We start from the raw sequence: 10,098 nt of genomic DNA on the forward strand, positions 1-10,098 counted from the left end.
ATATCAAAAACGACTTACTCTCGTTTTTGTTGTTTCCAGAGAACAACCATGTGAAGTTGTGAACCATAAAAGGAAGCCATGTCCTATGAACGAATCGACATGCCTATGAATGAATTTTACCATGCTCACCGTCCCAGCTATTTTTCAGACTTTCTTTCTCAACCCACAATTATTTGTTCCTGGTTTTTTTCACAACCCGGCCAGTTTCCTTTGCTCCATAGCAGTGTTGAACTGCTAATATATATACATGCATAATCTTGAGAATTGCAACATAAAAGAAAACAAGAAGGGAAGAGAAAAGGAAGAATTAAAAAGACTTGCAGTATTCAAACCCCTCCACTTGAATTATATCTCTTCTAATGTATACACATTGTTATAGAAACGGCAACTGAACAATCATTTTTCAATTAATCTAACTCAAGTTATTCCATTGATGATGATAAGTGGGATTTCTGAGAAAAACCCAACAACCAGTGGCGGATCTAGGATTCGAAATTTGGCCGAAGGATTCAAAATGTAGAGTAGCAAGAAGATTATAAGAGTTGTAATTAAAGATTTTTAATATTTTAAAGAAGAAGAATACATTCATGTAGGAAAAAATTTAGAGCCACAAATAATGTATGGGCTCCAGCCAAGGCAAGTCATGGGCCGTATCCGCCGGTGCCAACGACAACTTTTTCCAATCTATATAATTGGTTAGCAATTGTTCTTGGGCATAAATGAATTGCATTGTCGTGGTCTCGTGGATACATGTGTCAATATACCCGATGTTGCTTTAGAGACATAGAGAAGAAGGGTTGATGACCGGTGTTAGTAGATTGCAAAAGGCATCCTTCATCAATTGGAGTTGGTTTTACAAAAACCGTTTCTTAGCAATACATATACAGCGAATGCATTCTTAAAATATAAAAACATGAAGTTTAATTTATCATTTTCATTTTATAAAACTTTTTTGGGAAAATTATTTTGTAGAAGCTTACCGAACAAGGCCTAATTGTTTCAATGAATACACAATTTGAAAATGGAGACTATACGTCTATACATTTGGCTCTAGCTCGCCAAGGGGAAACGGCTCTGGATTAATGCACTTGGTCGTCCCTACTCCCTAACACGAATGCTCGGAACTCGGAAGTAACTTGGGTCAATATATTTCATATCCAGTCAAATGAACAGAACGAGGTAAAATGGGAAAGTCATCCCTTCCCCTTTGGAGTTTGGACCCACACTTCTTCCACCAGTTCTGCACAGTTCAAAAATTCAAACACAAAAAGAAATAAAAATTGAAGAAAGGAAACTGCCAAGCTCACAACCACGTGTTCATCTCCTTCCACACCACCCTTTGTGACTGTACATCACAACCGCTCTCCCCTAATACCCGACTCCACAGCCACCTGTTCTCTCCTTCTTCTCTGTTCTCGTCGTCGTTACCCTCTTCGTATTAATGCCCCGCATTTCTCTCTCTACGTAAGGACAGCTATTTCGTCGTTTTGATCCAAAACCAAACCAACATTTGTTCAGAACTCATAGCCCATCTCTCAATCTCCCCCATTTCATATGAAAGCCACCACCTTTGGTCTCTCTGAGGTCCTATTGTGATTACCCACTTCATTTATCGACCCTGTTGTTGAAAAAGGTTACATTTTTCGGTTGTTTTGTGTGTGCTTTGATCGTTTGGATCCTACCCTTTTGGGAAGTTTGAAGCTTTTTGAAGGTGTTGGGGTGGGGCTTGAGATGAGTGTTGCTGAGGAGGAACAGAGTGGTTTTGAGATTGGGATTGTGGTTCCGAAGAGAACTGTAAAGGATGGTGATGGAGATGACTGTGTGGAGGTTTTGTTAAATGAGTTTAAGAATGTGGGTTTTATAGTTGAGAGAGTTTCTGGCGTTGTTGATGACTTTATCAAGGTACTTTTTCGTTTTGATTTTTTTCAGTAATTGATTTTGTTCCAAGCAGTTTAGATATGATGGTGAGAGAATTGGTGAATGAATTTCGAGTGTTTTATAGTAATACTGAAAGAGTAGGAATCATTTGTTACTAGAAAGTGGGGATGATTGTTGTTGTGAGTTGGGTGTATATTCCACTGATTTTAATATATGCCTTATTTGTCTTTTCGATATCTAATGGGACTGATTAGCAGTGACTCATTGTTTCCTTATCTACTCGTAAGCTCAATATTTCGTAATTGAGGATAGCCATCATATTCATTACTTGCTGTAACTCGTATAATTTGCTGACTGAATTTGTGAATATTCTAGCTTATTTAAGTATTAACCTATTTTGTCTTTTGATGTCTGATCAGATTGACTTAGGATTATTATTATTATTTTCTGAATTGTAAATTAGTACAATGCTTTCTACGGTGGTCCGTAAGTACTAGTACAGTAGTAATACTCATGACCTGTTTTATTGTTTGCTGATCTTGGAAAACAGAAAACTGATTGAATGAGCAAAATAGATAGTACTCTTGCTTGAGTTAGTTGCTGAAACTTAGTTTTCTTTCGTTCTTTCTTTCAGCTGGCAGCGCCGTTGGAGACTTTGGGGAGAGCTGCTGTTGAGTTGCAAATCAAAAAGCGAACCCGAATCGGTAATAATGATCTAGCTGCTCCATTGAAGTTGGTTTTTAGATTTTTCTTTTGATTTTTTACTTTAGTTGTTATCTATTTAGGTACTATCTATTAATCTTCATCTGTAAAGTTACATAAAACATGTTTTCTTCTGTTGGGGTTCAGGGATGGATTTACAATTTGAATGGGAAGAGGTTGATGCTTTTGTGAGGCAGCCTGATGGTTCATTGTTCAGCTGGTGTGAGCGTTTTCAGTGCTATAGACACTTGATATATGGAATTGTGAGTCATTCACATATACTGATTCTGTATCTTTGCAAATGACCATATCATTATTTTTCGATATATTGTTAACATCTAGGCTCTAGCTGAGTAATACCTGAATCATTGAGTTAAAGTTTATACTTTATACTGTATATGTTCACCATCTTGAATTAGGTAGCTGAATATGTTATAATCTTTTATTGCAATTTCATTTTTGCCTCGATTCTTACAGTGAAACTCTTTGTTTGAATTAATCCCATTGCTGTGATTATCTTATAAGCTCTGATTTTATTATTTGAATACAATTTTGGGCAATCCATTTCAGCCCTTGTTCATGATTGACAAATAACTTGATCTAAAACTCCTTCTGTGAATTATGTTTGTGTACAAATTATAATCCTTAAACTTTTTTCACTGACAACAGTTTGAACCGAAAATTACAGATGAACAAGGGCAGGTCAGCTGAAACTCTGAGATTTGAGGGGAAGGAGTTTTATTGGGAAATTGGGGAACATTTACTTAAGAAATTGGAGTCACAGAGGATTGTCAAAGATGTTTTCCCTTTGCATGGTATGTTCACAAATTCTCAAAATGTGCATTTCTGCCAAACTCTGAATGAGCTGACTTTTGACTGACAGATGAAGTGAAAAGGAAGAAACTTCTTCATACTTGGGCTTTGCACTGGTGGGATTTCACAAGCCAGCCCATAGATGAAGTTTATTCATATTTTGGTACAAAGGTAAATTGTTGTATTTAGATATTTTGTTTCCTTGATATTTGCTTAAAATTAAACAAGAATTGTTATCTCTGTAGATTGCCATCTATTTTGCTTTCCTCGGAATGTATACGCAGTGGTTGCTGTTTCCAGCTACGTTTGGGCTTATTCTGCAGATATTTGATTTTGGGTGGGTCTGCTACACTAATTTCGTAACTAGCTGTCAACGTTGTTTATTTTTTATCTTGTTTGATTATTTTCTTAATTTATCTATCTTTTCAACTGGTGTATCATTACTTATCAGTACTCTTGCATGCTTGCTCAATAATATACTTAGGTCGTTGCAGTTACTGGTGCTCCCCCTTTTCTTTATAAGCATAACATTATGGGCTATAATGTTTTCCCAGTTCTGGAAACGCAAAAATGTCGCTCTTTTAGCTAGGTAACTTGGTTTACAACTGTGCTTATTTCAAAGTTTTTTTAATCATTTTGTACACAACTTTTTCCTGGCTGGCTTCAAATATTTGATTTATGTTGTAGATGGCATATCAGTTATCCAATCAGAACTGACCTGGGAAATAGGCAGTTGGGCACAGTTTGGAGTTCCCCGCAGTCATCTGTTGAACTCATGAAGAAATGGGGCACAGACAAAACAAAAGAGAAAGAAATGTTTCAAAGAATTGAGTGGTTTGGACGACTAATGAGATTCCGAAATGATGCTATCATTATAGTTAGTATTATATGTCTCCAGTTACCATTTGAGCTGGCATATGCTCATCTTTACGAGGTTATCGAGTCTGATATTGTGAAGTAAGACACCAAAATCTTTCATTCACTCACATCAAATTGGACATACCAGTGGTTACGTTTACAATTAGGCTTTGAGTTGCATATAGTAAATTTGCCCATCATTTGCACATGAGTGATATTTATTGACTATTACACGACTGTAACTCTGAAATTGGTTATGACCTGATTTACGCTTCTAGAGGTTACTTTCTATGCATGAATCGCAGTAAAAAAAATTCTTAAATGTTTTCTTTTATTTTGTAATATTCTTAAAATATATGACATGAGGCGGGTACTACCCTTAAGCTTTAAGTTGTATCTTTGCTTGTGACCACTTTAAAATAGTTTGTTTAGGATTTTTATCTGGTTGATGAGATTTGTGTAATAGAAGTTTTAACTTTTGTCTTTTGACGTCCTTCTAGGCAGAATATTATACTGTTCATTGTCATTTGTTCTGTTATATAACTTAAGTTGCTGAAGGGAGGGAGATTAAGAGAGCTGACTGTATCAGTAGTCTTATTGGTAATGGAAAACCTGTGTCAACACAGAAATTTTGATGTCCAATTAGAAATATATTCTCTTCTATCTATGTTGCCTTGAGCTGACTGCTGACACAAGATATATATTTTCAGGTTTGGGTTGACGACCGTGTATCTTTTTGCCATTCAGTTTTTTACACAGCTTGGGGGCAAGGTCTCTGTCAAGCTTATTAATTACGAAAATAATGAAAACAGAGAAAAAAGAGCCGACAGTTTGGTATACAAGGTATTGAGAGGAATAAAATCTCTCCTTAGTGAGCACTTTCTTATCATCTGTTACCAAAGTCTCAGCACATCATGGACTTAATTCTGTTGCAGGTATTTGGTCTTTATTTCATGCAGTCATATATTGGAGTCTTCTACCATGCTCTTTTACACCGCAACTTTTTGACTCTTCGCACAGTTTTGATTCAGCGGCTGCTTGTTTCTGAGGTGAAATGTCACTACTTATTTGCCACTGTTCTTATCTCATCTCTTTGTCTTATTCTTGTATGTTGGTCTTTTTTTCTAGGTATTGGAAAACTTGGTGGAAAATACTTTACCATATTTGAAGTACAGTTATAAAAAATTTAGAGTCCGGTAAGAGTATATCTCTGTATTATTTTCTCCTGGATAGTTCCTTTTTAATTATCCTTTAAGTTTACCTATCATCTTAGCTTAAAATGACTGTTTCATGTGGTTTGAAGAAGCAAGAAGAAACGTGAAAAAGGATCATCAACCGGGAGAATCCAATTTTCTTCTAGGGTGGAAAAGGAGTACCTGAAACCGTCTTATTCTGCAAGCATTGGTATGGAGCTTGAAGATGGACTTTTTGATGGTATCATCCTAATTCTACTAAACTTTTGAGTTACAAAAATATTTATTTGTTTATATTTTGAAGCAATCACATCTTGAGCATCTGTATATATCTGTGTACTTCTTGCTTATTACAACTTTGATTGATATATGCAGACTTTCTAGAGTTAACACTGCAGTTTGGAATGATCATGATGTTTGCTTGTGCACTTCCCCCTGCTTTTGCCTTTGCTGCTGTGGTATTGTGTGTCTCTTTTTACTTTTACCAAGGAGTTCAACTGTTTTAGGTTTTATATGGTTTATCCTATGTAGTAGATTAATGATTAGTTGCACTTGACACAGAACAACTTAACCGAAATTAGGACAGATGCATTGAAGCTTCTTGTCATGCATAAGAGGCCAATTCCTCGTGTTTCCATAACAATTGGTGCTTGGCTGAACATATTTCAGGTAGCTTTTGTTTTGTGGTTGCATTAGCTTTTCTTGCAAGACAACCAGCTGTGTATAATTTAAAGGGTCTAAGAGTATACGGCGGCTGGCCGGTCTCTATTTGATTTTGGTGAAAGGGCTGTCATGTCTTGTTATATCAGCTTTTATGGTCATATATCTGATATGAGGTGGTATCAAATTGCAGTTTCTTGTAGTTACATCGATATGCACCAACTGCGCCCTGTTAGTATGGTTATATGATCATGAAGGGAAATGGAATATAGAGCCTGGCCTAGCTGCAATTTTGATTATGGAACATATCCTCCTGTTGATCAAGTTTGGTTTTTCTCGCTTTGTTCCTGAGGTGACTTTTTCACTGATGTGAACGCTTGCTGTAATCTCTTCCTGTAATTAGAATATGTTATTGTTAAAATGAACATGTCGATCATCTTATATAATTATTTAATCATGTCTCCAGGAACCTGCTTGGGTACAGGCAAACCGCGTGAAAAATGCAACAGAGGCCGAATACTTGTGCTCCAAACAGCTTTTGAGGAACATTTCTGGAGGAGAGAGGGCAGGAGGTGTTACTGCTGCAGCCAAGAAGACAGAATAAAGTTGGAGGTAGGCGGTTTTTGGTAGTTTCTGGGAAGTGTAAAAACAATAGCCCTTCTCCAAAACCTGATCTTTTGGGTCGGATAATTTTCAGTTCAGCATGCAGTCACCAAGATTGTTCCCCAGTTTTTGTTTTGTTTTTGTTCTGTGTTGGTATAGACGTATAGTGAAAATGTAGAGGTTTGAATGTAGATGTGTAGTACCATACAAGTTGATACAAGTTTTCTCTTGATTAATGTAGATCTGTTATCTGTTTTGTATTTACAAAAGAGTAGAAAGACATAACAGCTATTTACATATTTCTTGTGAGCAAGTTTGGTCATCGAGTCTTATAAATTTCTAGTATTTGCAATTTTGCGTAGATGTATCCGCTGCCAAATCCATCATCTCTGGGCTTATATGTACGTCTAATAGCAGAGAAGAATTTTAGTTGCATGGTAGCAACTTGCAACTCATTCTCGATCTTGATCTTCAGTTCTTAAGAGCACTAAGTTCCGTGACTCATTTAGCCACGAGAGCTTCCGAACCGACCACTGACCTGGCGGGCATAGGCGGCAATAGCTTTAGCCCATCTCTTGATCCCAGCCTTCAACTTCTCTGAATCCCTTTGCTCGAGTGACTTTCCTTGTTCTCCTGCAACATCCAGGAATGAAAATCAACGATCAAATCGACCCCCGCGCTTTGCTGCAACCACAGTGCGCTTTCCGGCACCGCCATGGTCAAGAGAAGGACTCTTCTTGACAGACATGGCTGTCGTGGGGGTTTGAGGCAGCAAAACCAGTGGTTATATCATTCATTTTGCGATTGCTGCTAATTTATAAGGCCAAGAGAATTGTATTGAAGCAAGTAACATGGTATTCTAATGCGTGTGAGAATTCTATTGACTTGACTTGTTCTTCAATTATATTGTTGACTTTACTTAATAAGTTCTTTGCACGATTGGATGTAGCAGCTTCATGGAGAGAGAAGCATATTTATGCGTGCTCACCAAGGTTTTCGAGTACGGAAAATATCTGCGTACCTTCCAAGACCTCAATCTGCGACTCTTCCTCTTTGTCTTCATCTCTTTGAAGTCAACATAGTTTGGCAGCTTTATTTGGCTAATGTTTTTGGTTTCGTCTAGAATATAATTTGGTTGGTATTAGACGTCGTGTTGATTAATTATGGCTATGGAACTTAAATCGTAAGGGATGGTTCCCAACCAAAATAGTCACCAAATTGAGGTAAGGGACTTAGGTACGTAGAAGCTAGTACCAGTGCTCCGCTTTAATTAAAAAGTCACGAAAGAAAAAGAAATTAAAAAACTGGGGCAAGTTTCGAACCTCCGACCCCATTGCCACTTCAATTAATAAGGCTTGTGTTTAGGCATTCCACCAACTACATTTGATTACGATTGGATCATGTTTAATATATATACAACAACTTATTTTCAACTCAAAAAAAAATTCGGGCTTGTGCGGCCGCACCGCCTTGACTGCCCCAGGCCAGCACTGTTGGACACATTAATCAACTCTGCATTGTACCTTACCTCTTATGTAAAGAAATTTGAAACATAAAACTTTATGTTTGAGTTTGCTCGATCAGCCCATTTGGTTCTCGTAAAAATATCGAAATACCATTTTTATCATATGTTATAAGCATCGGGTACTAATGTTTAATGAAGTTGGAATGACTAAAATTAAAAATGACGTACTTTTTAAAGTAAGGAAAAGTTCAATTTAATAAATCTATGTCATTAATTAACAAAGTTGGTGTTTTTTTTTAAAGAGCCTTACCCCGAAGGGAGCCCTTCCAAAATTTCTCGAGGGCATAGGGCTGAACCGAGGCCCAGGAGGGGGTTTGGAAGTTTATGACGTTCAATTTAGTACGTGCATGACATGCACGTATTCGATCTGCCCAATCATGTAGGAATCTGAATTAATTATACCACCTAGGGTTCACTTTTTAATTTATTACACACTTTTTTCAAATAGAGAATTGGGAAGAGGATTGTATACACCATGGAGGAGTGCGAGCACCAGTGATTATTTTAATATTATAAATCAATATCAGTCATTAATATGTGAGCTCGGTTATCAATGATAATTTGATTTTAAACAGTCAACTATCAACATAACAGTCAACCAATCAATTATATATTAAATGAAAATAAAAATATAATAATTATATAACCCAATCAAGTATAATTAAGTTGTTCGAGAGCCAATTAAAGTTTTGTCTATTAACTTCTTATTTGATGTTCTTTAATAAATTACTACTCAATTGGTGATTTATAATTTATTTATTTTTAATTACTGTACGTTGCTTACATGAAATAAAAATAAATAAATAAATAAATACATGTTAATTATTATATTTGATTTTGCAGGTTTCAATAGTGATATATATATATATATATATATATATATGTTTTTAAGTCGCATAAAGACTCAAATGTTATATTGAGTCGTAATCTAACTCATAATTTCTCACTTACGAAAAAGAGATTATGTCACTATATAAAATAATTGACATTGTGGCTAATTAGATTCTTATTTAATTGGCTGATCCAAGAAAAGTAATTGTAATTATGACAAAATTTACTAAATTTTCTTACAACATGCATGTGTTTTGAACTAGTTTTTTTGTTTTTGAAAAATCTAATAAGAAAGTGCTATGTAGAGTACAAACTATCTATATACTTGTAACATCCTTAAATTATGAATAGTAAAAATTCAAATATAGGATATTAATACTATGATATAAATAAATGAAATTATGTTACAACACCTGAATATTTTTACCAAGTTTATCAAACCACTTGGATTACAAACTGTAAACATAAACATAATTACATGAATGTAAAGATGTATTGTTTTGATCTCTCACAAGCCTCACCGAAAATAGGAAAAATGAACATATCCAAGCTTAAACAGTTCAATTGACGAAGAACGTAAAATCGGTATTATTCACATACCCTAGAAATTGAAATCGTCGAATTCTCCTTGTGTGTTTTTAAAATAGATAAAATTGTTTTATAAGGTTTATATACATCCTACAAGCTTCAAAACACAAGAAGAATCACCTTGAGTGGCTGCCGGAGGAGGGAGTTCTCCTCACTTCTTCAAAACGGGACAACATCATTGTTTCTTTATTTCTGAGATTCAAAGAGCTCGAATCTCTCCCAAACACTAACCCAAATCGATAGGGGATGAAGAGTGGGTTCCAACACCATCGGTCTCACTTAATTCCATTGTCGGACGATGAAGATATGGCCGGAGAAAGATCCAGCAACCAAGACGGAAATATCGCGTGAACAGTATCAAAGCTGGTTTGGAAAAAAAACTAATTTCCTTAATTTCTAATTTCCTCTCCTTCCTTTTATACTGTTTCTAAAATCGGAAATCAAACT

General features: G+C 35.8%; 1 protein-coding gene across 3 annotated transcripts; it reads left to right on the forward strand.

Annotated features, from left to right (window-relative positions):
• The first annotated feature begins 1,004 nt into the window (after positions 1–1,004).
• On the forward strand, positions 1,005–7,068 carry LOC126797340 (anoctamin-like protein At1g73020). 3 transcript variants are annotated; one of them, XM_050523980.1, is made up of 16 exons: positions 1,008–1,902; positions 2,513–2,582; positions 2,728–2,843; positions 3,269–3,395; positions 3,464–3,564; positions 3,639–3,730; positions 3,878–3,982; positions 4,081–4,350; positions 4,962–5,094; positions 5,187–5,300; positions 5,380–5,447; positions 5,558–5,685; positions 5,820–5,902; positions 6,006–6,113; positions 6,298–6,456; positions 6,571–7,068. In XM_050523980.1, the coding sequence occupies exons 1-16, from the start codon at positions 1,732–1,734 to the stop codon at positions 6,706–6,708; spliced, it is 1,983 nt and encodes a 660-aa protein (XP_050379937.1). In that variant the 5' UTR covers positions 1,008–1,731; the 3' UTR covers positions 6,709–7,068. The 3 variants fall into 3 exon arrangements, with proteins under 3 accessions (XP_050379938.1, XP_050379937.1, XP_050379936.1); XM_050523979.1 differs by having other exon boundaries at positions 1,009–1,902; positions 5,555–5,685; XM_050523981.1 differs by lacking the exons at positions 6,006–6,113; positions 6,298–6,456; positions 6,571–7,068 and adding an exon at positions 6,114–6,204 and having other exon boundaries at positions 1,005–1,902; positions 5,555–5,685.
• The last annotated feature ends 3,030 nt before the right edge of the window (positions 7,069–10,098 follow it).

The sequence above is a fragment of the Argentina anserina genome, chromosome 6, assembly GCF_933775445.1.
Source record: "Argentina anserina chromosome 6, drPotAnse1.1, whole genome shotgun sequence".
NCBI lineage: Eukaryota > Viridiplantae > Streptophyta > Magnoliopsida > Rosales > Rosaceae > Argentina > Argentina anserina.